Genomic DNA, 27551 nt, shown 5'->3' on the forward strand with positions numbered 1-27551 from the left:
GCCTGATACTGAATATTACAGGCCTAATGTGCTTCAGTGTACAAAAACTTTGGTGGTTGGTATTTACTCACCTGTGAAGCTCAGTTTTTAGAAATCTCTTTTTCTGGAGGTGTCTCAAGGTGCCTAGAAAACTCCTTGTGCGAAGTACGCTCATCGCTGCACTCTGATTTCAAGAGTGGCGCACAGGAGAGAGGGCAACAAAAAAGGCACAGCCTTGTACTCGAATAAGAAGAGAAATTATTAAAAATACTGTGAAGAATGGAAGTACGTATCCCATTCTTAAATACCATGTCTTAGAAATCTTGCCCTGCCTGGCTCTCTGTGCTGCACATTCTGGCGATTTCATTTATAGGATAATTAAGGGATTTACCTTTTAAAGGTCTTGGGTTTGTTTTCAAATCTAACCATTCCAGCAGTTAGGCATGAGCCAAAGGATTTACAAGCAGCAAACAGCCTACGTGAGCAGCATTTACTGGAGGGAGGGAGAGGGGCTTTCCCTCTCCTGCGTGCGGTGGGAGGCAGGAGCTGGGGGCTCAGGCCAGGATGGGGACAGCTCTGGAACAAGGGTGTCCTGCCTATGTGGCAGGAGATAAGCATTAAAGAGCTGTCCGTATCTGTCCTCTGACGCATGAGGAGCACACATGTCAAGAAACAATGCAAATTAGAAAATCCGAGTGCGTGGGTTAACCAGATGGCTTTTATCAGCAAAAATGAACCTGCTTTTTCCTCTCTCTCTCTCTCTCTTTCTCCTCCAGAAGCCCTTCAGAGACCGGTAGTGTCAGACTTTGAGCCCCAGGGTCTGAGCGAAGCAGCTCGCTGGAACTCCAAGGAAAACCTTCTGTCCTGTCCTAGTGAAAATGACCCCCATCTCTTTGTTGCACTGTATGATTTTGTGGCGAGTGGGGACAACACTCTCAGCATAACTAAAGGTAAGGTAGCTGCGCAGAATGGTACTGGGAGTGTGTGAGAAGGCGTAGAAAGAAGTCACTGAGTTATACACTAAACCCTATGGAATTTTTTTTACTGTGGGAATTCTTCTTAAACAAATAGAAATATTTCACAAAGTCATAACCTTTTAAAAGGTTAAAACTGTCTGAAGTTTTTGCATTGGGCAAGAAACTGTTTGCCAAAACTAAGGTCTCCATTAGGAGCAAGAATTTGAACTGAGAAATTAAACTAAGCGCATTTTAGAGGCTGGCCTCTATCATTTTCATAGTTCTCCAAAACACAGTCCCTGTATGAAAAATGACTGTGCGGATACAGTGTTTTCTTACTCAGTCTTTCTGTTCCTTATGTGTACTCCAAGTCAAATCTGTTTACCTTGCTAATTGAAATTATTTTTTTATTGTTTATCCACTCCTGTTCTCTCCTAGCCCCATCAAGCCAATTCAGTTCAAATAAAACTTGCTTCATTTGATTAATTTTTTAAGCTCAAGCAGTATCAGAGCTGGGCAGAACTGCACGAGAGCCTAACAAACTCCTGAAGCGTGCATGTGACTTTATTTGGCTTTGAAGGGTCCACTCAAGCTTAAAGAAACACACATGCTCCCTGCTCAGTCAGATAATCTTTCTTATAGGAGATTATTTAATGATCTGCTAGCCAGAACGAACCTATCTTTGTCCTCAGCTCCCAGGTTTGCCGTGTCTAAATATATTTTCTTCTTGCGCTAAGGTGAAAAGCTCCGTGTCTTGGGCTACAATCATAATGGGGAATGGTGTGAGGCCCAAACGAAGAATGGACAAGGCTGGGTGCCCAGCAACTACATCACCCCAGTGAATAGTTTGGAGAAGCATTCCTGGTATCACGGACCAGTGTCACGTAACGCTGCTGAGTACCTTCTGAGCAGCGGTATCAACGGCAGCTTTCTTGTGCGAGAGAGTGAGAGCAGTCCAGGACAGAGATCTATTTCGCTGCGATACGAAGGAAGGGTGTACCACTACAGAATAAACACTGCATCTGACGGAAAGGTAGGCTGCAGGCAATCCAAACCATGCAAGAAAACCTTGTTGGTGTACTTTGTCCACTGACTGCGCAAGGTCAAGTAGTAGCACTTGAATTGAGCAATTCTGAACCCTGATCACTGTGTTCGTCATCTGTAGTTTCAGTAAACGCTGAGGTTCCGACACGGCTGTGACAAAACAATTTTACTCCTTTAGCAAACTTCTGGTGAGGTATCATACAGCTCAGTAGTGAAACTCTCTAAAGGTAGGAGATACTAGAGTTACATCGGAGCTGAAAGTAGTAGATATCATTAATAAGAGATTCTGAGGATCAGTTCTTGTCCCATACGTTCAGAAGATAATCTCTTCAACTGCCAAATCAGAAAAGGTATCGCCTGTTGCTAATAATCGTGTAAATACTAAGGACAGAATGCTTTTTGAGGTATTCTGCAGTATTTTTAACTCCTGTTTTGATTTCTCTACAGTATTTCAGCGTGATCATTGGAGACGGGTAGGCACTTTCACTTTTATATGGGCCCTGTCTCTAGTTTCTTCGTTTTTTCCCCCTAGATCGTTGTGTGCTGTAGCAGTGTTGCAATGCCGTGCTTTGTGGATGCCGCAGAGAAATGTTAGCATAAAAGTGTAGTTTTCCACAGATTTTTTTGTCTGAATTTCATGGAAACATTTCTACTGGCATTAGATTTCAGAAAAATCTTGGTTTTTAACAAATCTATTTTAAGCAGTGTCTCTTTAGATCCTGTGCAGAAGTTGAAGTGTGGCTCTAGAGCATGGCTGCTGAGGCTCTTCTTGCCAGCATCTAGTAGATGACAGATTCTGTGCCATTAAAGTACTTCAAAAGAAAAAAAAATTTAAAAATCAAGTATAGTAATGGCCCACCATGTCCAGTTTTCCTTTGTCCTGTGAGAACTTTATTCTTCTTAGAGCAATGTTGCCTGCAAAATCTTTAGTATGAAAATCTTTAGTATGAAAACAGGGAACCAGTACATAGTGTTTCCTACTCATCAGACTCATCACTCTAAAACCTTTAATAAGATAAGCAGATTTAATTCAATAATTAAATACTTTTTGTCTGCTTTAGCAAACAGTTTGTAATTGAGACAGTTCTAACCCATGTTATTTAAGGCAACGTATTTCCAAGTTACAGCGCTTTGATTCTTCTCTTTTCCTCCCATGTAGACACACTCTGTGGTCAAAATCAGCACTGTGAAATGCTGACGTGCAGCATACTTGAAGGACTACACGGCAATCTGAAATATTATTCCTCCTGCTGTCTCTGTAGTTGATGTTCCTTGTATTCACCTTGATGCTGGCAGATGAGCAATGTTCACATGTGAACATTTTGAACTTGGGCGTCCTTCAGTTGGTGTAAATAAGCATGTGTCCATGATGCAATAGCACATGTTCTCCATTTTAGCTGTAAAAGGGTTTGACATATGAAGGCCTTCACCCCAGCAGAGCTGGTTTTATCCCAAAAAACAGTTCTGCAGAGCTACAATAATCCGTTCAGGTCTATATTAGCCAGGTTAACTGTTCATTTTCCACAAAGTTGCTTGAATTGGTGTTTTTGAGAAAAGGTGCAGGTCAGCACAATCCACTAAAGCAGATCTGCATCTGATGGTTGGAAATACAAAATTGAGAAGGGGCAGTGACCAAGAGCTGTAGCTCCTGGGCTTTGGCTGTTCATGCAGGGGCGAGCGAAGAAGTAGCCACAGTCCTCCCCGTTGCCATGCCAAGGGCCATCATCCCTGCAGAAGGGGCAGTTTGCCACGTCCATGCATCAGGCGCTGCAGTTTGCAATCTGGCGTGGTTAAACCACATCGGTTTCAGTTGTGTTGATGAGCTGGGCAGTGAATTGCGACAGCTTAGCAGCAGACGTGCTGCCCGCTCCGCTTCTGCTGCTGGGCTGGGGGATGCTGTGTTCGTCCAGCACCCTGTTCCCAGCTGTAAAAGCTGAGGAGCTAGGAAGAGAAACAGCGAATATCCCTGCTTTTTCCTCTGTGAAATGGAGACTGCTGGAGCAGATTCCCCACTCTGAGCTGCTCGTGTCGTACTCTATTACCCGCTTTGCAGCAGAGCGTGGCTCTGCCAAAGTAAAGCTCTTACCTTCAACTCCCTGAGCACCTGGGGCCTTCCCAGCCCCCCGTATCACTAGTCAGCCTGTCTGGGGAATTTAATATCTGCAAGTGCTGGTGAATGGCTTTGGTGGGATCATAATCCTGTGACCGAGAGAACATGCTATCAGGAGAAAAAGGTATTAGAGAAATATGTGGAACAACTGCTGCTTGGCACAGAGGTGTGGCGTGCATCACACAGCCCTGCCCAGGCTTTCTCCTGGGAAAAATTGAAGGCTCTAGGAAGAAGATCAGAGAGGGGGGTGTGTCTTAATTTTAGGACCGTTCATACTGAATGCATTGGAGTTCAACAACTTTAAAAAAGAAATTATTCCTCAGGGGATTTTTTTCCCAGATTAATGGATCATATTCTTCCAGACCACCTTTTAATGTTTGTTTTGTTTTGTTTTTAAGGAAGGCATTAAAAGTGACCTTTCTTGATTTGGCTGGCACAGTGCAGCTAGTCATCTGGTAAACCACTTCCGTGGTACACAGGACTTGGTTTTCCTGACTTGATAGTACTTGAGGCAAAGCCTCCTGTTGAGTAACCCAACTGAATAAACAGTGTTGTCCATCCAGTTCTTCAAATCCTGCTATCCTCAGCATTAGGGACTCAGGACACGGGTCCTGCTTGAGTCTCTTGGGGCCTCCAGTGGCTGAACTGGATGTAGACTCACTCCTTTATCATGGATCTTTTGTGGATTTTTTGTGTAGGCGTTCAGTTTTGTCTGCTGACTGGGGAGGGGGAATCCCATCAGGTCAAGGATGCGTTGGAGGTTAGCTTGGGCAAGTTTCACCACCCTTGTACAATATACTAGCCAGGAAAAGGATATGTGGTCTGGTGGCAGAAGCTGCAGATATGTACAAGCAGAGCTGCTTGGAACAGGTTGACTGACAGTATACAAAAATTGCCCAAATAATGTGTCAACAACGTAGCTGGGAAGCAAACTGCCTGAGTCCCTGTGTAACCTCGTGCGCTGCAGAAATGCTGAGTCTGTTCCCTCTGTACGAGTACAGTTAGCAGCACCAGGCGGTTTTCTTGGGGGAAATTATCCAGCAAGCAGTTTGAGTTAAGACTTGGTAATCGGGGTCAGTGAAGAAGGGAGGTTGCAGAGTCACTGGGCTGCATCAGCAGCGTGCCATTCATAGCTGCTCCTTCATCTTCTTGTGATACACGCTTCAAATTCCAGATGGAGATTTAAACACAGCATACCTCTGATTTCCAGTAGTGCTGATAGGAAGTAAGGCCTTCAGGAGTCAGTGTTGGGGATGTAATCACCGAGAGGTTAGAAAAACTCTGCCTACAGAATGAGCCCATTTAGTCACGTCAATGTGGGGCTTTTTAATGTAAACTGAAAACATCATGTGTGTTAAGGCATGGAGTGTTGTCCTGTGGCCTGGAGTTCTGTTCCCCATCCTGCTATGGGTTTTCTGTGAAACCTTTAGCCATTTATTTAACTAAACCTTTAGCCATTTATTTAACTAAACCTTTGGCCATTTATTTAACTTCTTCCTCCATCTGTAACAAGATCATATAATCTGTCACACAAAATACAGATATCTCCAATTTCCATGAGATTTTGAGACCATGAGATATAAGCCATCATAAAAGCATGGGCAGCTTCCTCCTCTGTACTTCTCTAATACTTCCAAGTGATCCTGGTGTTCAGCATAATTTTCTACATCCATACTTTTATATTTTAGTCCTCAGTGTACCACTGCTAGCACTACAAGTTGTTCCCAAACAGGTATGGCTTGGTTTAAATTGTGGTTGTACTGGCTAATGCTTAGTGGTCCAAACCATGCAGCTGCAAAAGCCTCTCTTATGATGTCACTTTTCTGTTCTCAGAACATCTGTTTTTAAGGTGATTTCACCTCTTCTGACCATGAAAAGTCGTTGATTTGGTTGGTTGGTTTTTTTTTTAAAATCATAGTGTTGAAGTGAGTTTTGGTCCAGTTACTTTACAAAAAGAATATCCAACTCATTTTGGTAGAGGGTTGAGAACATGCTCCCCAGGAGGATGCCTTTATTTTCTGGAGATGAAGTTTACATAGGAGTTTTTTTATCAGCAGCTGTAGCAAAATTAAAACAAGAGTGAAGGGAAAGTACATTTCTCCAGCCCAGGGTGTAAAACCCTCCACTCTGAATGTGCTTGCGCATCCGTGGTCACCAGAGAAGTTAATGCCGTGGTTTTAGCTCCAGTGGCTTACAGACAGGTTGGCCACTGCTCATCTTCTCCCACTCCCCCAAGCCCAGGTGCTATTGCCACCAGAGGAAATGCCATATTCACCAGGGGTTATGATTTCCCAACACTGGAAAGGTAGGTTTCTACAGCATAGCTGCCTGTTTTGGATGACAAATGCTAGAGAACGTTCACTTCCCAGAAACTGTACGGGGGCATCATTCTGTTACAAAGGCCATAGCTTGAAAGCCAACAGCTGCTCTGTACCTGGCTTTAGTCTAACCTGTCAGTGAGTGATCTGTGGGGTCATTCACATCTCTGTGTGTTTGCCCCTTTCTGGGTTACGCTGTGTGCCTGAGCTGAGCATTTACCTTTCTGTTTTTTCAAATAAGTCCATGACATACGTGGGTCGGCGGCTTTTGCTCATTCTGACCATAATAGTTCCCATACATACACAAGCATGCGACTCATAAACTGAACTAGGGATTTGGGCAAGCAGGATGCTGAGGGGAGGGGCACTTTCGTCTATCACTCTGCCTCCCTTGGATGATATGGCTGCTCTTTTCACTCAGCTTGTCTTATATGTAGTGCTTGTACTCTCATGCTTCAGAATATTTGGTCTTCTCCAGTGCCTCTCATTCTCATTTTGAGTTTATATAGTAAACAGATGCCTGCAGAGGAGGAGCATCCATATGGGAATGGCCAGTCTCCAGTCCAAAGGCTTTACTCAAGTTTGGGGGTGGTTTTGCCCCTCCCTGCAAGCATTTTTTTTTTCTTTCTTTTTTTTTTTTCTCTTGCAAATGTATCTTCTTTTCTGTTGGACGTATTCACTTATTGCTGGAGCTCCACAGATGCATTTTCTTTTTCCGTCCAAAAATTCTGTCTAGATGGAAGAAGCAGAATTTCACCCTAAATCTGGGATTTTTGGATGCCTGGCAGCCCCGTCAACTTCCCAGCCTCTCAGAATCCCAGACAGATGGCCACTGCACATGCACAAACTGTTGAGCGCATATCCAGCGAGTCAGAAGCATTTGGGAAGTTTGATCATAGCTATTGGCATATAATATGCACAGTAGGACCAGCGCATTGCACTCATTTCACAGTGTGGGGACTGGACAGAAATCTGGGTGGCTAACACGTGCTGCTCTTCCTGTGAGGTTGTCCCTTGCCAGACCTTGGTCCTTTGTGAGAAATGGAGCTGTTCCATCTCCTGTGTGCTGTGTCCAGCATAGGCTGTTGCACTTTGATACAAAGAATTCTCCTCCTCCTTCAGGTGTGATCAGCATCACTTTTTTAAAAATTAAATTTCTAGCTTTTGTCACCTTGCCTAGCAGAAGACTGGACTTGAGTGTGAAAACTGGAAATACAAAGGCCTGGTGGTAGGGAGTCACTTGTCTGTTACCTTTAGTAGCCTTTTAGGCTTAAAATGGATCTTCTGTATAAATGTTAAAAAGGTAACAAATATGGGTTATCATGCCTCACAGCAGGTTTTCATTCAGTGGTAATGATTTTACTGCTGTGTTATTGATCATTGCCCATCACAGGAAGGGAACAGGCCAGCTGCCTAACTTCATGCAAAATACAATGCAGAAGCTTAGGCCAAAACTGGGGAAGCCACCAGTTTGTTAATGACACTTCAAGGAGAATTTAGGCAGGTGAAAGTGTCATAAGCCAAATAGTTACAATGGAATCACGACACCAAGGTTGACAACCCCCTTACTCTCCAGGAAGTGTCCCATAATCTTTACCAACCAGCCTCTTGAAAAAAGACATTTCAAGCAACAGCATGCCAATCTAATGCTATTTGCAGTCATTCCTTCCATGTTGTTTCAGCAAAGTGCATGTATTTTCTCCTGAATCATGCATTTCCCATGTAAGCGTTGATTGTTCTCAGCTCTGAGAGCTATTACAGAGCTTGTGGAGCTCCTAGTAGTGCAGCTCGAGTAGAAGCAATGCAACACTTCGCTTTCACAATTCTATAACGCAGTTTCTACGTATGAATTCTCTGAGGTGTGTTATGTGAATGAGCTTTCTCTTTCTCTTTGGTTTCTAGCTGTATGTCTCTTCAGAGAGCCGCTTCAACACCTTAGCAGAGTTGGTCCATCATCATTCAACTGTGGCAGATGGGCTCATCACCACTTTGCACTACCCAGCGCCCAAACGCAATAAGCCCACTATCTATGGCGTGTCTCCGAACTACGACAAATGGGAGATAGAGCGAACTGACATCACCATGAAACACAAGCTGGGTGGAGGGCAGTACGGAGAGGTGTATGAAGGAGTCTGGAAGAAGTACAACCTTACAGTGGCTGTGAAGACTCTGAAGGTAGGACTCAAATCTCTCATTCCCGTTCATCTCCGTTCAGCAGGAAGCGAGTTCAGGCTGGGTGCTTGCCCTCAGCCCTGGTTAGACAGTCTGGATCAGTGATGGCCCTTCCTTTGTGTGCTGTAGGCTTGGAATAGAGTATTTCTGAAAGAGCTTGATCCTATTATGGTTTTATGTGGTACCTGAAACACTTTTATCTAAAGGAGGATGTTAACAGTGCGATTTTCATTTTAGAATGGATGAAGCCATAGGAAAGTAAATAGTGCCATGATGTTTTGCATTCAGGGTGTGGCAAAGGTGAGCTGTTCACGGATGAACACACTATAACACAAGCTGGTGTATTAAGGAAAATTGTGATTGTGAGTCAGTCAACATAAAATTCAAAGGCTGTGCTTCAGGGAGGCTTTACATGTTTTGATTTTCTGTCTTATGTGGCGTCTTTCCCAAAAGACAAGCTCCCTGTGTACCTGGAAGTCTTAAGCAATTGTTCACAGCTGCTTCTTATCAAAAGATTCAAGAGGAGGAAAAAGTGTATCCAAGCTAAGACAGATTAAAATGTGTAAGTGGCTTTATGAAGAACTGGATAATCAGTTCTGTTTCTGGCTCTGCTCCCTGATTTCTGTGTCTTGGTTTCCTTGTCTCTTGAAATGCAAATAATGCTCTATGAGTTCATAAGGTCATTGCTTAATTCATTTATGTTTATAAAAATGTCTTGAGATCTTCTGGCACCATCCACACACATTGCATTTGATTGCTTAATAAGAGTTTATGCTAACTTGACACCATGTTCTCTCTCCTCAAATGGGGATGTGGTTTGGTCTTGCAGAAACAAAACAGAACAGGGTTTATGTTTGTTTCTTTTTTGTTTTTTGCAATGGAAATTTTGAAGTGGCGAGAACTGTGTAGGTGCTTTAGTGTCAGGGGAAGAACGTTTCTTCGATTTGGGGAAAATATTTCTTCCTTACGCTCTGAGCAACGGCTACCTCAGTATTTCTGAGTTGCTATGGTTGCAGAAAGTATTTTCATTTTGGCCTTTTTTGTACTCTGGAGATTCCTGTTGCTGCTCCCCAGCGGAGGCGAGTCCAAGCGCCTGCTCGCACAGGGAGCGAGTGACACCTAGTGTTGTCCCTGCTCGGACCCGGCGCTGGGGACCGCAGGGCTTACTCAGAGCGCTGGGAGCTGGGATATGACCAGGTTGCACAAAATGCCTGTTTATGATGAAAAAGAAGGGACCAGTTCTTGCCTGGAACATTGTTTGCTGTAACATCTCGTTTCCTGCTTCTGGCTGCAGTGTGAGGACATGCAACGTCTTCAGATTTCTCATTTGGCTCCAAACTGTAGTTGTTGCTTTCATTCTCTTCTCTCTAAAACCCATCAACAAAGGCAAATTGCGTGTTACCCCATAAAATCTGTTTGTGCAGAAGGAGAAACCTTAATACACACCTTGACTGTTTCAAAAACATAAAATAAATATTTAATGAAACATGACTAAAAGTGGTTCATAATGTAGCATGGAGCAGCATGTTCCACTGGGGAATGTAAGAATAACCAAGAAGAGAGTTGAGAAACACTTCAACCTGCAATTATGCACACTAAACCCATCCTTAAAAGCAAATTTATAATCCACATTCCTTAAATCCATCAGTCTACTGCCTGACAGGTGGGATTATAGCTTTCTTCAAAGTTTTGGGAAACATTTTAAAATCACATTTGTGTCCCAGTTGTGCAGGGGAAAAACAAGCCCTCTGCAGCTTCTGCACACACATTCAAGTGACTCACTTTATTTTCCTCTGAGAGAATATTTTTCAAAACTTTATATGCCTCTTCTTGTTCCTTCCCCATCTACTCCAGATATCTCTACGAGAAAGATAAAGGGGAGGGAAAACTAAAAGAGGGGGAAAAAAATCGTTCCAGCTTCTTTTTGAATAGTGGTGCTTATGAACACCCATTTGTTGTTCAGTTTTCTATCAGGTGTCGAAAGGCAGCTCGTAGCTGGCGCAGAACACTAGATCAGGCAGGAAGGCAATCAAAGCAGCACACGCTATTTCTCAGTTGCATTTAACTGGGAAGTGCTAGACAATGTTTTGGTGCTTAGATGTTTCCCATTAAAATATATCATTGGAAGCTCAGTGAGTTGCACACAACACATCAGTATTTATAAGAGTCTGTTATCATAACACAAGACTCTGTATTTGTGTTTTTACACCTGATGTTGATGGAAAGGGGCACGAGGTAGCAGTGGCTGCAGTAACTGGGAGTGGAGCTTTGGGACCTGCGCAGCGCTGGCCTGAGCGCAGCCTGCTGGCACCGTGGCCAAAGCTTGTTCCCCACCAGGGCCATTTCATGGCTGAACTGCTGTAAGCTGGTCATCGCGGGATATTTCTTACTGCACACCTCGAGTCTGCACCCATTAGGACTGCCTCTTCTTTTTTGTTTGGTTTTGTTTCTTCCCTTTTTTTCAATTTTTTCCTCGGTAGAGAAGCCTGTGCTTTAAATTAGGCAGTGTGCAACCCTGGTGTCCCTTAATGCCACGGCATGGTGCTGTGTTCTGCTGGGAGAATATTGGATAGCCAGAACTGTTTTATTTCTTCCATGGTTTTGTACAGTGGAAGATGGAAGCTACTTAAGCTTGGTCCTTTGCATGAGATCAGGTTTTTGGAGGGATCATTGTTACAGTAGTTTTCTGTATGTGTCCTTCCTATTAATTTGGTCACTGAGAGGTAAGAGATTTAAAACCGTGCAACAGCTATGCAGAGGAGCAACCTTTCACAGTTTGTATCGCATGCATAAGATAAATGCGTATTTGGGATAATTTTGCAACCTGGATTATTAACCCAGTTTCCTTTGCCAAAGAAAACGGTTTAAGGTTCTGCTCACAAGGACCTTTGGGCTATTAGTTTTGACAGAGTGTGTTCAGCAAAGCACAGCTGCCAATCAAGCTAATTGGCAACGAATAGTAAATGATTGAATGAAACTGTTGGAAAAATGTTCTCATTGCTAACTGCAAAGCAGAGAGCTGGCTGGATCTTACAGCAGCAAGCCCACTGTTATCATTCTCACCAGCAGCAGTAAATCCTTTCCAATCCTTCCTTAAAACACTTCGTCCATGTAGCCTGTCAACATTAATCCATCAATGAAAAAAAATATGGATATAGAAAGAAACATTGCTTTAGGAATAGATCTGTGTTTTTGCACCACTTTGAAATGACCTTCTGGTCATTTGGGGCATATTTGCTTCAGAGAATATGTCTTTTGAGCAAGATTGTATCTTCCTCGGTTTTGTGTTGTGCTAAGCAACTTTATGGCGTTCAACAAATAGGTAGTGACACGTCTGCCCAGAACGGTTACGTCATGGGTCAGGCTCTAAATGCCAGAAATGAAATCTGTGAAACCTCAGGCTTTCAATTATGGAGTGGCTGCCATCGGTCATGCCTCCCTGTCTGAAATGGGGATTTCTTGCTCCTACCCAGTGAAACTGGGAGCCCACATTTCAGCAGCTTCTCAAGCATTTGATTGCGGCACATCCTGCCTTTTATGTTCATTCTTATTTTCTTTTCTATACTTTTTATTTCATGTTATCTTTTTTTCTGTTAGGAACAAGCACTTTTTTCCTTTTCAGCTCCTGAGTAGTCCTGTGAGAGGCCCTTCACAAAAGGGATATGGATTTTCTTGCCCCGAAAAGCTCTGTTAGAATAAGAATGATAAAAATATATATTTTTAAAATCCTACAAAAAACCACAACGTTCCTAACTCCCTGGCATTGTGATGTGGCTACAGGGAAAAATTACCTTGAAAGAACTGTGGCTTATGTTGTCACTTTGCAGTTCTTTTTGTGTCCTCATACAAAAATCTGTTCCTCCTTTGTGCATGCTGTCCTTGCCAAAGCTTTACCATTGTTCTGCAGGAGGATACCATGGAGGTGGAAGAGTTCTTGAAAGAAGCTGCAGTAATGAAGGAGATCAAGCATCCGAACTTGGTGCAATTATTAGGTAAGTGATAAATACCAAGCAGAGGGATTTGAACTAAACCCTTGTGCAGTGATATGGATGTTAAGGAGCAGATAAGCTGCTTACCATACCAAGGCTTTAAATACAGACACTTATTGTCTGGCAAAATTCACAATTTGTACCACTGATACATGATTTTTAATGATCTCGTCTCCCTAATGTTTAAGTTGCCAGAGCTTGAAGCAGGAAATTAAAACCCTCTATTAACCAATTCCAGGCAGAAGTCATTCTTGCTGTGAGCCCCATATTTCTACCTTCTAGAGGTATAAATTGCACTAGAGGACAAAACCTAAAGATTCACTGATAACTCTCGAACATTTATTGTAAACTTTACGTTGGTCCCTAGGGGTGTGCACACGGGAGCCTCCTTTCTACATCATTACGGAGTTCATGACGTACGGGAATCTGTTGGATTATCTGCGTGAGTGTAACCGGCAGGAGGTGAATGCTGTGGTGCTGCTGTACATGGCAACTCAGATCTCCTCAGCCATGGAGTACCTGGAGAAGAAAAATTTCATTCACAGGTAGGAAGGACAGTGAGCACCACTGAATCTTGAGCACAAAACACCCCTTGATTTTATTTTCCTTCCCTTCAGATTATTACAGCATTGACTTAAACGCAGTTGGTGTCCTATATTTAACACGCTAGTGCATTGTATTCTGATACAGTACATTAACCTGTCTATAGGATGGTCTCCTAATTGTTTTTCTCTCAGTGTTTTTCTCTTACCTTTGAAGTAGATGCAGGTGAAAGGCATATCAGTACTTCTATATTTTGGACAAGGGCCATAAATGTAAATGCTGCCCAAAGTAACGGGCTCTTAATGGACCAGATAAGCTACAGCTCTTGCTTGATTCTAACAGCCATTAACAACCGCTGCGGTTGATGTTGCTGGATGCGTGCAGGTGCTCACAGCAAAGCCACCCTCTTAGTGCCTCTTATCCCATGTTCGTTCTCGTTGTTTCACTTTTTTCTCCCTTCTCTGCAGGGATTGTTTCCCACTATTGTCCAGATTGCGTATTCACTTTAATAAGCATCTCTGCAGTTTTAAAAGTCTCACAGACTCTGACCTTTAAGCGTGCTGCAATTATGGCTGGAGCTTTGCATTCTTCATCTGTAGAAATGGCCTCCTAGCAATATAATGACATATCCTGCGTGAAGGTTTGAGAGTTGCTGAGCTTTATGCAAGATGCTCTCTGTGCCACAGCATGACCTTTCCTGCCCAATTAACTGGAATATGAAATTAGCACATGTTTTTTCATAGAGACAAATATGAAGATCCTGTGTAAAGTTCTAGGTGCTCCTCTAAGTCATACATTGCCTTTGCTGCCTGAAAGGCCTGTTTAAATGCTTCTGTCAGTCAGTAAAGTGAACGGTGATGCTGCAAATTAAAATTTCCAGCCTTTGATTTGTTCTGTTGAAAGTATTTCATCCCTTCAGCCTGTAGGAAGTGAACTTTAAAAACTGCTTTGTGTGAATTCCATTTGTCTGCTCTCCTGTTCATTTCATTTCCTCTTATTTCTGATGACCCATTTATCTAAAATAAATAGTAGCATTTTTCCTTATCAGCCACCCCCATACCCACCTACCCAATTATTTTAAGAGTGTTGTCACAATTCACATCCATGGATTCAAATGCTGGGATGTGACCTAATTTAATGAATTGGGAAGGAGGAGGAATTTGGTTATGAAGAGGAGCTTTTATTTAGACACACATTGTAGTAATCAGCATTGATAAGAAAGTATATTCAAAAACACTGTGAAAATTTAATGGGCATCTAGTAAGACATACTTTTTTTTTAAATTTATTCTGATTAAGCAGAACAACCAAAAGAAACAGCAGTGTCTGCCTCATATCTAAAGATCTCACTCGAGCTTTCTGGTAGAATCAATTTTTAGTTCAACGTGACATAATCTGGATAAGTGTTTTTAACAAAACCTAATATTAGGAGAAATGTACTTTGTGCTTTACATTTTTATACTCAAGAAGCATTTCCAAGGGTGCTAACAGCATGTATGAGCCAGGGAAGTGGCAAATGCAACGTGCACATCTCTCACCTGCCAGGGTGGAGGCAGGTGAAAAAATGGGGAGGAAAAGCTTAATTTGCTTATTCTCCAGTCCTTTAAAAATGTAAGTACTGATAGCAGAGGCTACAACAGGTTTGAAAAGGCCATGAAAAAGTTGTGTTGTAAAATGCAGTATGCTTGGGAGAGAAGAGCATAGCTGGGAGCTAAACCTGGTGCTTGAGCAAGGACTGGAAAAGGAGTTCTGGAGAGCAACTCGTGTTGGCTGGGGTGACCAAAGTGCTAGAGAGGTGGGCAAGAAGTGAAGCACTGAGACTTCGTTTATTCAGTGCTCATCCTCAGCTATTGATAACTTGAGCACTGACATTTCTTTAAATTATTTTTATCCTGAGGGTGGCAGCTTTTATTGAAAGTGAGGGGGCTTCTTGAAGCTTTCACTTCAAATTTAAAAAAAAAAAAAAAAAAAAAGTTTGGATGACAGTCTTACAAAGCCAGAATGGAAAATAACTTTCCTTTTTACATGTATGTGTATGACTACATAATTTCTGTGTAATACTCTGATCAAAGACAAATCACATGCAGGCCCAGGTTTCTTCGGGAACAGCAGGTTTCCGTGCTATTGCTAAAAGGGAGATGGTAAATTGCCATTTTTTATTCTTGTTCTTAGGGACCTTGCTGCCAGAAACTGCCTTGTAGGGGAGAACCACTTGGTGAAGGTGGCAGACTTCGGCCTGAGCAGGCTAATGACAGGCGACACATACACTGCCCACGCCGGAGCAAAATTCCCCATCAAGTGGACTGCACCAGAAAGCCTGGCCTACAACAAGTTCTCCATTAAATCTGACGTCTGGGGTAAGAATTTGCATGTACAAATTAATACAGATTATAGCCTTCTTTTCCAGGACTGTGAAATGAGGACATTGTGAAACATTTAATGAGGGAGCGGGTTCCCTGGTTTGAGCCATGTGGTTCTGTGAGCTTGTCAGAGTGCAGGGACTAATCTCTGCTAAGTCAGACTTTGAGTGGAGCACTGAGGGTGCCGACCTGACTTTATATGTTTGAATCATTGGCAAGTATGAAAATAAAGGATACTGTAGTGTTTGTAGAAATGTATGAAATGGGGCTGGAGGGCACCGATGCTACTGCCTTGATAGAGTTCTGTCACAGGACTCTGAAGCAATATATTGTTATATAGCCAGGACCTTTCTAACTACTTCAGTGAGGGAAGTGAGAATCTGGTTCATTTTATGTTAAAAAAAATTATGTGTGTATCTGTCTAGTGATAGCTCCAAGCTCGTCTTTCTGCATTTTAAAAGAATAATCTTTGGAATGAAATGAGGAGAAACAGAGGGAAAATTTGATGACAAAGGGTTGAAGAGCCCTGAGGTGCTGGTGATAAGAGTAGGCTTAGCTAAATGGAGCCACATTCTATTAAATCTGACCACAGAAAATCTCATTGTACTTTTTATCAGCCTTTCTTTGGGTTTTATATCTCTGACATAGCTGTTGGTGAAATTCTCAAAAGTACCCAGTGACATGACATAGAAGTTTGTGGGATGTGGTCCCAAAGGCACTTGGAAAATGTTATCCTGAGCATCTTCTATATATTAAACAACAGATAGCAGTGAAGCAGCGATAAAGTTTTCTGGAGTTTTGACGAAACTCTGCAAGGAAAGGCTTTATTTTGAAGAAACCTTTAGGTAGATGGCTGATGCAAAATGTTTTATAGACAGGGCAGGAAAACCTGAAACAGCTCCCCAAGGAGTTGATCAAGGTGTTTCTTCTGCTTTGGACTTGCACGTGGTGTTGGCTGCTGCCCTGTATCTGCCACAGTCTCAAGGATGCTGCTGTATTGCTGTGGTGGCTGGAGGATCTCTGCTTCATTTAAATAGTAGAGTACTCAGGAAGAAAAGATCCAAAAGGAGTATTGGGTATCTTTAATTAGGGTTAGCGTAACCTTGCGTAGTGAGAGTTGGGGCGGTGGACTTGGGGATCTGATTAGAGCAAGCCGGACATCCCTGGAGGCTACGGCTGCTGCTGGGCCTGCCAGAGCTTAGACGCTTTCACCTCACTGCCTCAAGACAGCAATCAAAGAAAATTGTGCACAGAAATGTTTAATGTAAATTGCCCTTGGTGGCGTTACCATGTAATGCGATGTGATTTCCTTACTTATGCAGAATTGTAATCGCTTTCTCTTCAGGTTAAGAACAGAATAGGGTGACTGAACTAATTACATGCAGGTTGTTGAACTGGCGTTGGGTCTATTCTGCGTGCCCGACTCCTGGGTTAGCTGCCTGACCCTGGTGCTGACCTGCATCCCCACCGACTTCTGGGACTTGAATGCCTCGCCTGTTCCAAGACCCTTTTCGTGCTCTCCCTTTTCCTGTTCAGCTCTCCCTGTGACCAGAATGTCTCGCCCTCACCCTGTCTTGTTGGTAGCAACTGCTGAAACTTTCCTCTCGCTGCTGCCTCACAGGTTTCCCCTCTAGACCACGCTGCAGCTAAACAAGGGCACCCCAAAAACATTGAGCTATTAAAATGTGTGAGTCCTCTAGGGAGAGGCTGCAGATGAGAGGAGCTGTCAAATTGAGGGAGAGACTGCAGTGCAGCAGTGAAATGGTTTCAGCTAATCCACTGTGAAGTCTCTTAATTGTGCCTTTAATAGGACTTGAAGGATCTCAAGGCGTTCAGGTTTGAGACAACTGATACATTGAAAATTAGTCTAATTCTACCCTGTCATATCGCAGGAGACTTGTCTGTGCTGACGAAGAGGCTTGTTACGCTTCTTTAACATTTAAGCTGCTGCTGAGCATCGGATCTGAGCCACCCAGAGCTGGTTTAAGCGTGCAGCAGTGTTTAGTGACTACTCCCACTAAACATCCTCTCAAATTTGAGATGAAGACAAAGTTTATTGATTTTCTTCTCTCTCTTTTTTTTTTTTTTTTCTCCCTTTCTCCACTGCAGCCTTTGGCGTTCTGCTGTGGGAAATTGCAACCTATGGTATGTCCCCTTACCCTGGGATTGACCTGTCTCAGGTCTATGAGCTGTTGGAGAAAGACTACCGTATGGAGCGCCCTGAAGGCTGTCCTGAGAAAGTTTATGAGCTCATGAGAGCGTGTAAGTGTTCCTCAACCCTGCAAATGCTGCTTTTTAGCTCTGCAGAGGTGCAGTAAAAGTGCCAGGATCTGGCCACATACAGCAAGGCAGGAGAAAACTCCCTGCCAATTCCAGTGAAGGTGCAATGGTGTGTAGAAGTGTTTGGTTAAAACTGCTTTCCCCAGAGGATGAACATGCTATGAAACCAGCCGTTCTTCTCTATTGGGAGCACACGGGCCTGGGGGAGAGATTTGTTGTTCATCTCAATGTTTTCTTTGTCTCCTTTTCCCTGACAACTTAAAGAAAAGCTTGTGCTCTAAGGATGAAGCAGAAGCTTCATTAGGCTTCTTACAGGACTGACTGTTACTCTTCCAGTGTGGCCTTTTGGTACGTGACTTAGTGCGATACATTTTTTCCAGCGGTGCTCAGCACCTACTGTTATATACTGGCATGGAAACCTGATTTAAAGGGTGCTGGGTGTCTGCAACCATCACTGAGCCAAAGTGGTTGCAGATACACAGCACCTTACAAATCAGGTTTCCATGTCAGTGTTTTATCTCGCTCATTTTATAAAAGGGGAGCTGCAATAGCTGGCTCCTCCTGGTGCGGTGTACTGAATGTCTAATGCTGGTGGGAAGTTTTGAGTGGTGGTGGTTTTTTTTCAGGCTGGCAGTGGAGCCCTTCCGATAGACCCTCCTTTGCTGAGATCCATCAGGCCTTTGAAACGATGTTTCAGGAATCCAGCATATCAGATGGTAGGTCTGGGTCCCTCTTGGACCAGCAATTCCAGGGATGGGAAAAGGGCAGCTGCATCCATAACTCTGCACGTTGTTCATAGGCTGCTTTGCAGCGAAACTCGGTCCTAGGCTATAGTGCCTGGTGTAAACGGCGTAGAATGCAGAGGTGCATTTACATGTGGGCTTTTTTCTGTGCATGCGTCTGATTTTAAAGGGCCAAATGGCTGAACAACCTCAAGGAACCTCTACTTTGTGTTGTTTGCTTTTCTTTTGTGCTGTTAACTCTGAACAGTGGAATAGTTTTTATCTTCTGTTGATTGTAGTGATTGTTTTTCTTCTGTGCATTGCAGAGGTGGAGAAGGAATTGGGAAAGAAGGGCATGAGGAGTGTAGTGAGCAATTTCCTCCAAGCCCCAGAGTTACCAACCAAAACACGAACATCGAGGAGAGCTGCTGAAAGCAAAGATGCCAACGAGGGCTTGGAGACTGCACATGCTCGAGGCCAGGGGGAATGTGGTAGGTTTTAATTTAAATCATTATTCCTTCAGGAAATACAGAGGAAAACAAAATGCATGTCCGGCTCCAGGTCTTCACCTAGGCAAAGCTGTGTCTTATAACAGGTGCCATCTTTCTGTACCAGTATTGTGTTTCTGGGTGACAGGCTGCTGAGTTTGCTTTCTGGGGTTCAGAACTCGTTTTATTATTTTTTGCAAAGGTAGATTGTTAATCTTGGGACCAGATACACACAGCAGCTGGGAGTGTGAATCCTTAACTGGCTGAGGGATTGGCGCTGTATCTGCCGTTGCTTAGAGAAGCCCTAGGACTTCTTTTAACTTTAGGGAGCTGCAGGCAACAGCCATTTAGACCAGAGCCTGAGCACGGAGCTCTCTGATCGTATCCTCTTCCCATTCCCTGGTAGGAGCTATCAGTGGGATCTCCCACTGCATCTGAGTGCTGGGTAATCTGCTGTGTTCAAGCCACTTTACACTACCCCGCTGCATAATTTAAAGCAGGACGACTGCTCGGGTTTAACAAGCCCCATAAGGGAGGTGTCTTCACTGTTCCATCCTGCCAGATTTGTGCTTGCAGCACTGAAGGGTATTACTCCTGGCAGGTACCAAATATAATTTCAGCAAGGGACAAAGAGGTATTTACAGAATCTTCCGTGAAATTAAACTCTCTTTCAATCAGTTTCTTCAAGAACTTATCTTCCATTCTGAGGTAATAAAAGCAGTGGTAAAATGCTGAATGTATATAGTAGATTTGTATCTAGCTCATTTGAAAAATAATAAGGTAAACCAAAATATACAGTGTTTTTTTCCAGCTCCTGTTGAGGCTGCCTTCTCTGACCATTCATGTGACTGACCTTTTTTGTGTAATGTCAGGTTCACCTAGTAGTACATGTTTCAGTAGCAGATGTACATCTAGACAAAGAGGGGAAAAAAAGAGGGGATGTAAAATGTTGGAAAAAAGGAAGTATTAGTGACTTAGAAAGGAAGGTTATGTACCATATATAGGAAATGTAATTGCCTAGTATTACAAGCTTTGAAGTAAAATAACTTCATTTAAATACTTAAGGGCTTTGAGAGAGTCAAGTGCAGCAGGAATAATATGATTTTAACGTTATGCTGGGAATCATTTCACTCTTTATTGTGAAAGAAAATATTTCACATTAAAGTTTTATTGCAGTTTCCCCTTCAATTGTCCATGTTTCCATAGCAAGTCCAGCAGCTGGCAGCTGATCCTCAGTGTGAGCTGCTAGTTTTCTCCGGATCTCTGCAGCTCCACAGTGTCTAGATGCAGTAAGGCCATGGCCTCCCAAAGTGCTGCGAGAGCTCTTCTGCTTGTCCAGGTCCCCCTAAGTTGTTGTGTGGGGATGGTTTAACTGCACGTGGTCCTGTGGAAGCGTGCTGTCTTCTCAGAGTACACAGCTATTTTTCTTCAAATTCTCTCTCCTCAACCAAAATGCTACCCATAGCATGACGATCACCTATATGTGACTAAGAAGCATCTTCCTTTTCCCCTATGACTTTGCTCTGTCTCCCTTCTTATCACCTAGTCGAGCTGTAAATGCATACGCTGCCATGAAAACGTTCCTCCTTTGAATTAGAACGCTGTCTGAGCGCCTGGCCTGTGAATGAGACCTCCTGTCAGTCAAATCAGTCAAATACAGACACCTTCAAGACTTTGTATAAATTTATTATAAACCACTATTCATTTTTAAATACCTCTTGTAAGTGGAGAAAGGGTCACCCCATCATTTCCTTCCAGAGCAATGCTGCTGAAGGAGGTCGTTACTACCACTTTACTCCACTATTGTACAAAGCTGGCCATCTTAGCGGTGGTACGACCTGAAGTGTTCAGCTGTCGAAGGGTGTCGTGATTTCTGCTTGTGAAAAAGTTATTTCCCACAAGGGATGACATCAGGAAAGGAGGTTAGGAGTATCAGAATCTAAATGAAGAAGGAGACTGGGGATGGAGGTGGGCTACAGAGATGTCTTATTAATTCAGAGGGTCAGCTATTTAAAAGACAGCAACAGCACAGGGACTAAAGCAAAGGCCTCTTAATATTTATCTTCTTCACAGTGTGAAGTTTAGACAAGTCTCCTGATGTGAGGGTGGGAATCTGAACATAAACATTTTGTGTTTGTATGTCGCTGTTTAAATCGGAAGCCTACAGGGAAAGTAGTTTGGCAGCTGAGTCCTGCAGAGGCCACCTCAGAAATGAATGTATGCAGAGTTAGGGACCACGTTCAGTCCCGGATTGAGAGTGGCTGTTCTTGCTTTACTTCTGACAGAACCTGCACCTTTTGGAGGTGCTGCAGTGGTTTGGTTCTGGAACAAAACCGATTATTCTGGCTGTTGAAGCGATGCTCAGTTAGATTCTTTTCCTTCCCTTGCAGACCCTCTGGATCACGAACCTGCTATTTCTCCCTTGCTCCCACGGAAGGAGAGGGTGGCCCTGGAGAGCAGTTTGAATGAAGATGAGAGACTGCTTCCGAAAGACAAAAAGCACAACCTCTTCAGTGCCCTTATCAAGAAGAAGAAGAAGACCGCCCCTACCCCTCCGAAACGGAGCAGTTCCTTCAGAGAGATGGACGGCCACTCGGACCGCAGGGCTGGTGGGGAGGAGGACTGCAGGGATGCTGGCAACGGAGCTTTCATTGCCCCCCCCGCAGACGCAGCTGACCCCTCCAAGTTTCAGAGCCCAAACAATGGGGCTGGCGTCACCAACGGGGTTGTCACTGGGAACTCTGGATTTTTATCTCCCCATTTGCGGAAGAAGTCCAGCACGATGAGCAGCAGTCGAGGGGTGGCTGCTGAAGAGGAGAGTAGTTCCAACTCCAGCAAGCGCTTCTTAAGGTCCTGCTCAGCCTCCTGTGTGCCCCACGGAGCAAAGGACACAGAGTGGAAATCTGTGACTCTGCCCCGCGATTTGCAGTCCACGGGACGCCAGTTTGATTCCTCCACTTTTGGGGGACACAAAAGCGAAAAGCCAGCACTGCCTCGGAAGCGGGCAAATGAGGCCAAGACTGACATTGCTGTCAGGGGAACAGTGACCCCTCCTCCACGGCTGCTTAAGAAAAATGAAGAGACCACTGACGATGTGTTCAAAGATGCAGAGTCGAGCCCTGGCTCCAGCCCTCCCACTCTGACGCCAAAACTTGGCCGTAGGCAACCTGCTGCCCCTCCTTCCTCCAGCGTGCTCCACAAGGACGATGGAGTCAAATCCAGTGCCTTAGGGACCACTGTGACGATGGACCAAGGTTCTGCTGCCAAACCCAACCCTGCTGGGTTCGTGGGTGCCAGCAAGGCTTCCTCTGAGGAGCCGCGACTGAGGAGGCTCAAGCAGAGCTCAGAGTCGGCGGGGAAGGACAAAGGGAAGTTATCGAAGCTGAAACCAGCCCCGCCGCTTCCGCTCTCTTCGTCCTCCATTGGCAAGCCAGGGAAGGTTTCTCACAGTCCCAGCCATGAAGCAGCAGCAGATGTGGTGTCTGGGCCGAAATCCAAACAGTTGACTCAGGTTGGAGAGGCTGCGAGCAGCGATGCTGTCAAGCCAAACCAGTCAGGGGAAGGTATGAAAAAGCTGGGGATCCCCTCTGTACCAAAGCCACAGTCCTCTACAAAGCTGCTGATGAGCACAGCAACCCCAGCTGCCTCTTCCTCATCTGTACCCTCTGCCCCAGGCGGGGACCAGCCATCATCTACAGCCTTCATCCCTCTCATATCCACCCGGGTCTCTCTGCGGAAGACCCGGCAGCCCCCAGAGAGGATTGCCAGTGGTGCCATCACTAAAGGGGTGGTGTTGGAAAGCACCGAGGCTCTACGGATCGCCATCAGCAAGAACTCTGAACAAATGGCAAGCCACAGCGCTGTCTTGGAGGCTGGCAAGAACCTCTACACCTTCTGCGTGAGCTACGTGGACTCCATTCAGCAGATGAGGAACAAATTTGCCTTTCGGGAGGCCATCAATAAGCTGGAGAATAACCTACGGGAGCTTCAGATCTGCCCGGCAACGGCTGGCAGCGGTCCTGCAGCCACCCAGGACTTTAGCAAACTTCTCAGTTCAGTGAAAGAAATCAGCGACATTGTTCAGAGGTAGCAGAAACCAGGTTAAAAATAAATCAATCAATCAATCACAATGGGCCAAAGCCAACTGTGGAGAGAGTTAACATGTGTGGACTGACAAAGGACCGGGGCGTTCGGATTAGGGCTGTGCAAAAGATGCAGACTGTAAATGGATGCCCCAGCTCCAAAGACAGGGCTGTGTTCAAGAGGCACTTTCCACCCTCTTAACCCAGATTCCCTGTGTTTCATATACTTATAATCGTCTTATCTGTGGAGTTCTTGCCTTGTGGACTACAAGTCTAAATGCTGATGTCACACCATGCCTTTTTATTAATATTTTATTGTTCTGGACAGAGCATTAAGACTGGAGCCAGAGTGATGGACACTGAGATGCCATCCTCCTCAGGAGGACTTTCTACTGCATTTTCGTCCCCTCTCTCTGCCCCACTGTACACAAGGATGAGTGTTTGAATAGCAATATACCCACTGTGTTTCCTGGGAGAGTTGCAGCACATATCCCTGGCCCGAGTCTTGACACTTATCTGACATTAATGCAACAGATTTGGCGCTTGGGAGGGAAGGGGGAAAACTGTTAATGTAAGGTTTTTAAATGACAGAATGCTACCAGTGATGGTTGCTCAAATTCTTCCTATGGTTCCACCTGCTGCCCTTCATTTCTGTTTTTTCAGTAATTTCTTAGTTGAGCCCAGATGAATTACTTGGGTTCAAAATGTTGCAGACAGCACCCGCTAACGTGGTGGCACAGGAGCCTGTTTGCGAATCTCCCTTGGTAGCCGAAAAGGACTGGAGAAGGTCTGGCGAAGGACGTGCCGTCGCGCTCTCGTGACACCTAACGTTAGTTGGGCTGGCGTTTGGGGCGGAGGGTTGCAGAGGTCGGGGAGCAGTAGGCTGGTGCTGAGCAAGGCATCGCTCCCTGACAGACAGGAGGGTTGCAGCCGGGGGGACGTGGCTTAGGGCGAGTTCAGAGATACCAGCCTGCCTCCAGCAGTTGTTTCAGCAGAGCTTGCACATCGCAGATGGGCGAGAACTGCTCTTTCTCTAGTTGAATTTCCAGCTTTTTGTTCTGTGAACGGAGGTGGGACCTGGCTTCTGCCCTCCCGTAGAGACCTGTGCTTTGAGGGGCTGTGGTGCCTCCCTTTCCGTGCCATGGCTAACCCCCCATGAAGAGCTCAGAAGCCAGTATTTTGGGGTTAAAACCATCACTACCTTCATGCCGGTGTGGTTCCATCCAGCATCAAACAAGGATCTGTGAAGACTGCAGACGCTTCTCTTGGGTGCATCTCCCAAGGAAACTGCCACAAAACGCTGACAGCAGGACTCCTGGGCTTCCTTTCCAAGGTCCTGTGACCTTCCCAACTAATGCAACGTGACTGGGAACTAACTGTGACTTGTGACAATAGTGAAAGAACAAGGTTTAGGGCTATTAACAGTGCAATTTAACTCCTCTTTAACAGTTCCAAACAAGAGAAAAAAGCATTTTCCATGTCCTGTTCCCCTGTAACTCTTGTGACCCCTCTTGTGTATCTTAAACACTAATTGCCTTCAATTGTATTTTATTCTGTTCTCTTTGGAACTGTTTGTTTTGTATATGATTTCTAGTAGTTCACTCGTGTGTGTTCACGCCACTTCTCGCCCTCACAAACAGCCGTGACTTAACACATGATAAATGTTAAGAAAATACACACTTCTGCCACAGGCTGCCTTTAAAAATGTAAGGAAAAAAAAAAAAACCCAACCCTTGGACAGTCTCTTTCCTGGAGGTACTGTTTTTACTTTGATAACATATTGTGCCACTATATTATACATTTGTATCTCGTTATTACACACTTTTGTAGACTTGTCTTTTTTACAGTGTGTAAATAGCTCTGTCCTTCATCTCTGTGATACTTAAGGGGGTTGTTTCCCCTTTAATTTGGTCCAGTACAGATTGTTTCTGTACACGACTTCCAATTCTTCCTCCTTTCTCTCTCTGTTTTTCATTTTTTTGATTTATTTTTTATTCCAGTCTCTCTTGCGTAGTATATTTAAAAATAAATCAATGTTGAGGAAAACCTGTGTTTGTCTGTTAGCAAGGCTTTGCAAACCCAGTTACCTCCTCTTAGACTCCACATCCGAAAAGAGGAGTTCCCTGTTGGGGTGGTTCACCAGGGCCCTTCGGCACAGCAGGCTGGCCAGAGCCAGGCAGCAGCACCTTTCCACGTCCTTTGGATCTGGCTTTGAGAAGTCGGGAGGAAAAAAAAGATTGTGCCATTGTATTCTGTGATTCAGCTGCTGTTGTGTTTTCCTCCTCCTCTGCTATGAAAGGACCCGTGAGTTTCTCTCCTCAGATGGTTCTGGCTGCTCCCTCCCTCATTTCTGGTTGTCCAGGCTTGTTTTCTGTTTGCAGACCACCTTCAGCCTTTCCAGCAAATCTTGAGGGAGGGACGTATCCAGGCACTAAGCAGCCTCTAAAACGAAATGCTGCCTTGATTAATGAAGATGCTAAAGACCAAAAAAGGATGAGAAGAAAACAAGGGCAGTGACAGTGAGTGCTGTGTTGCTCAGTGATGTTTTAGAGTCACAACCCAGCTTGACCGATTTCTAATCCCCTCAACCAGTCCCTGCTGAAATCTGTCAGTCCTGGCGCAGGGAACTGCTCGCTCGTGGGCCATGGGAACAAGGCTCATTGGAAGCCTTGGTGTGACAGCAATTGCACTGGGCTGCTTCTAAATGAGCCTGAAGAAGATGAAAAGAGGAGCAGGAGGTTGCTGTTGGCAAGGGTAAATGCAATTAATGGCCTGCACTTTTCAGCGAAGTGGTGTGGTGTCCGGTGGACGTACATGCAAGGCTACAAGGTGTTCCTGGTGGTTTTGTGACAATGCTCCTGGCAAAGATCAGTGTCCAGGCTGCTCTTTGTGTACATCTACAGCAGAAAGGCTTCAATAGGGTGAATCGTTGTGGGCTGAGGGAAGATAGAGAAGCTTAACCTGCCCCTAAATACAATCGCTCCTGGTGATCTCCATTGCTGCTTGCTTAGGGACCAGTCCATGGTGGTGTGGGAAGGCAGAGGCCAGTTGACCTGGCTGGGGAAAGCCCCAGGATCTGCAGTGTTGGGAGTGGAAGAGAGGGGATTAAAGGCTAAATTTAGCTGAGTACAGTAGGAGTTGATTTAACAGATCAATGCATTTAACAGTTTGATTGCTCCAATTTTCAAGGCTATTGAGCTTGAAAGTGAGAGAGCTCTTGGGGAAAAATAGCTGTGTTTGTGTTTTTGTTTTGGTTTTCATGTCTTTGAAATGACAATGTTCACCCTTTTTAAGTTTTTCTTTAATGTCATCCTGCCTTTTGTTGAGAAGTTGCTTGTCACAAGATGTGGTCAGTGTTTTATGCTCACTCTTTTTCTCAAAAGAAAAGTTATTAAAGATAGGCTGGTGTGGCAGCCTGTCTTGTAGATATGCTGCTGGACCAGCAGCACTCAGGTGTGCGGGAGCGCTGCCTGCCCCCAGGGACAATCGGGGGCCAACTGACAGCCTCTTCCTTGTTTGACATCAATTCTTTCACAATTGAAAAAGGGAAAACATACCCAAGCCCTGTGTCACATCTGAAGAGTGTTCGTGGCATTGTGCGCATCTAAAAGCAGGCTGGCAGTGGAGCAGGACAGGCTCCTGGTCCGAGGGTGAGCCCTGGCCTGGGCAGGTTGCTGGGAATGATGCTCCTGGATCAGCCTGGTCAGCCCTGCTGCCTTGGCAGTAGCCTTGGGTAGCCACGGGGTTAGGGACTACAGCCCTGCAAGTCATTTGGCTGTTTAGGCTGGGCTCAAAACTGTCCTCCCTGGCAGTGGAGTGCTGCTCAGTGTTTTTTCAATGGTAGATCCAGCTCAGCTGAAAGCTTACCTGCAAACCAGGCCTACGCTGAACTGTTTTCCCAGCGATCACCCCCCTGTTGAAGGTTGTGTGTTTGTTCTAACATCCAGCCTGCTGATAAAGGTCCTTCCTGTGCTCCCGAAGCTGCGGTGCTGAATGACCCAGTTATGATGCATTAGCCTCTTCATGAGTCCCTTGGACGGGATTAAATCGGGCTCTTTCTCTACAGAGGACCCACTTGGGTTTCTGAGATTTGCTGCGCCCGGTGTGTGTGTTTATAGTGCTGCAGGGCTGCTCGGGGTGGAGGAAAGATGCAGAGCAGCCTGTGTGAATGGAGCGGACGAGCAGAGATGGGGCTGGGGCAAGGATGAGGGTTGTACCCTGGTCAGGGAAGGATAACGGGGCGTTTTATAGAGGGTCCCAGCAGTGGTGATGTTGGCAGCAAGTGTCTGCGTCGGTCCTTGCTGACTGGGTTGGCCTTGTGTAGAAGAATCCAGGGCCTGTTTGGTGCTGTCCCTTTGCGGGTTGGCTCGCGGGGCAGGCCGTTGGTGCCAGGGCTCGGGCAAGTCGTCCCACCGTACCTGTGTGGCTGTGCCACAGTGAATCCAGCTCCTCACGGCTGGGTGTGTGGGTGGGCTGGGAGCTCTCCAGCTCTCCAAGGTGTTGGGGGTC

At 45.0% G+C, this 27551-nt stretch overlaps 1 protein-coding gene across 6 annotated transcripts in view; it reads left to right on the forward strand.

Annotated features, from left to right (window-relative positions):
• ABL1 (ABL proto-oncogene 1, non-receptor tyrosine kinase) overlaps window positions 1–25088 on the forward strand; it is an 82833-nt gene extending 57745 nt beyond the window's left edge. For 4 of the 6 annotated variants that reach the window (XM_074891618.1, XM_074891620.1, XM_074891621.1 and 1 more), the window contains 10 exons: window positions 756–929; window positions 1673–1968; window positions 8310–8582; window positions 12487–12571; window positions 12936–13113; window positions 15283–15467; window positions 17580–17732; window positions 18377–18466; window positions 18799–18963; window positions 21351–25088. In XM_074891618.1, the coding sequence (XP_074747719.1) occupies window positions 756–929; window positions 1673–1968; window positions 8310–8582; window positions 12487–12571; window positions 12936–13113; window positions 15283–15467; window positions 17580–17732; window positions 18377–18466; window positions 18799–18963; window positions 21351–23050 (3299 nt within the window). In that variant the 3' untranslated portion in view covers window positions 23051–25088. Of the gene's footprint in view, window positions 1–755; window positions 930–1672; window positions 1969–2022; window positions 2453–8309; window positions 8583–12486; window positions 12572–12935; window positions 13114–15282; window positions 15468–17579; window positions 17733–18376; window positions 18467–18798; window positions 18964–21350 lie in introns of those variants that run through there. The other 2 variants (XM_074891622.1, XM_074891623.1) reach the window with 2 other exon arrangements.
• The last annotated feature ends 2463 nt before the right edge of the window (window positions 25089–27551 follow it).

The sequence above is a fragment of the Strix uralensis genome, chromosome 21 (assembly GCF_047716275.1).
Source record: "Strix uralensis isolate ZFMK-TIS-50842 chromosome 21, bStrUra1, whole genome shotgun sequence".
Classification (NCBI taxonomy): Eukaryota; Metazoa; Chordata; class Aves; order Strigiformes; family Strigidae; genus Strix; species Strix uralensis.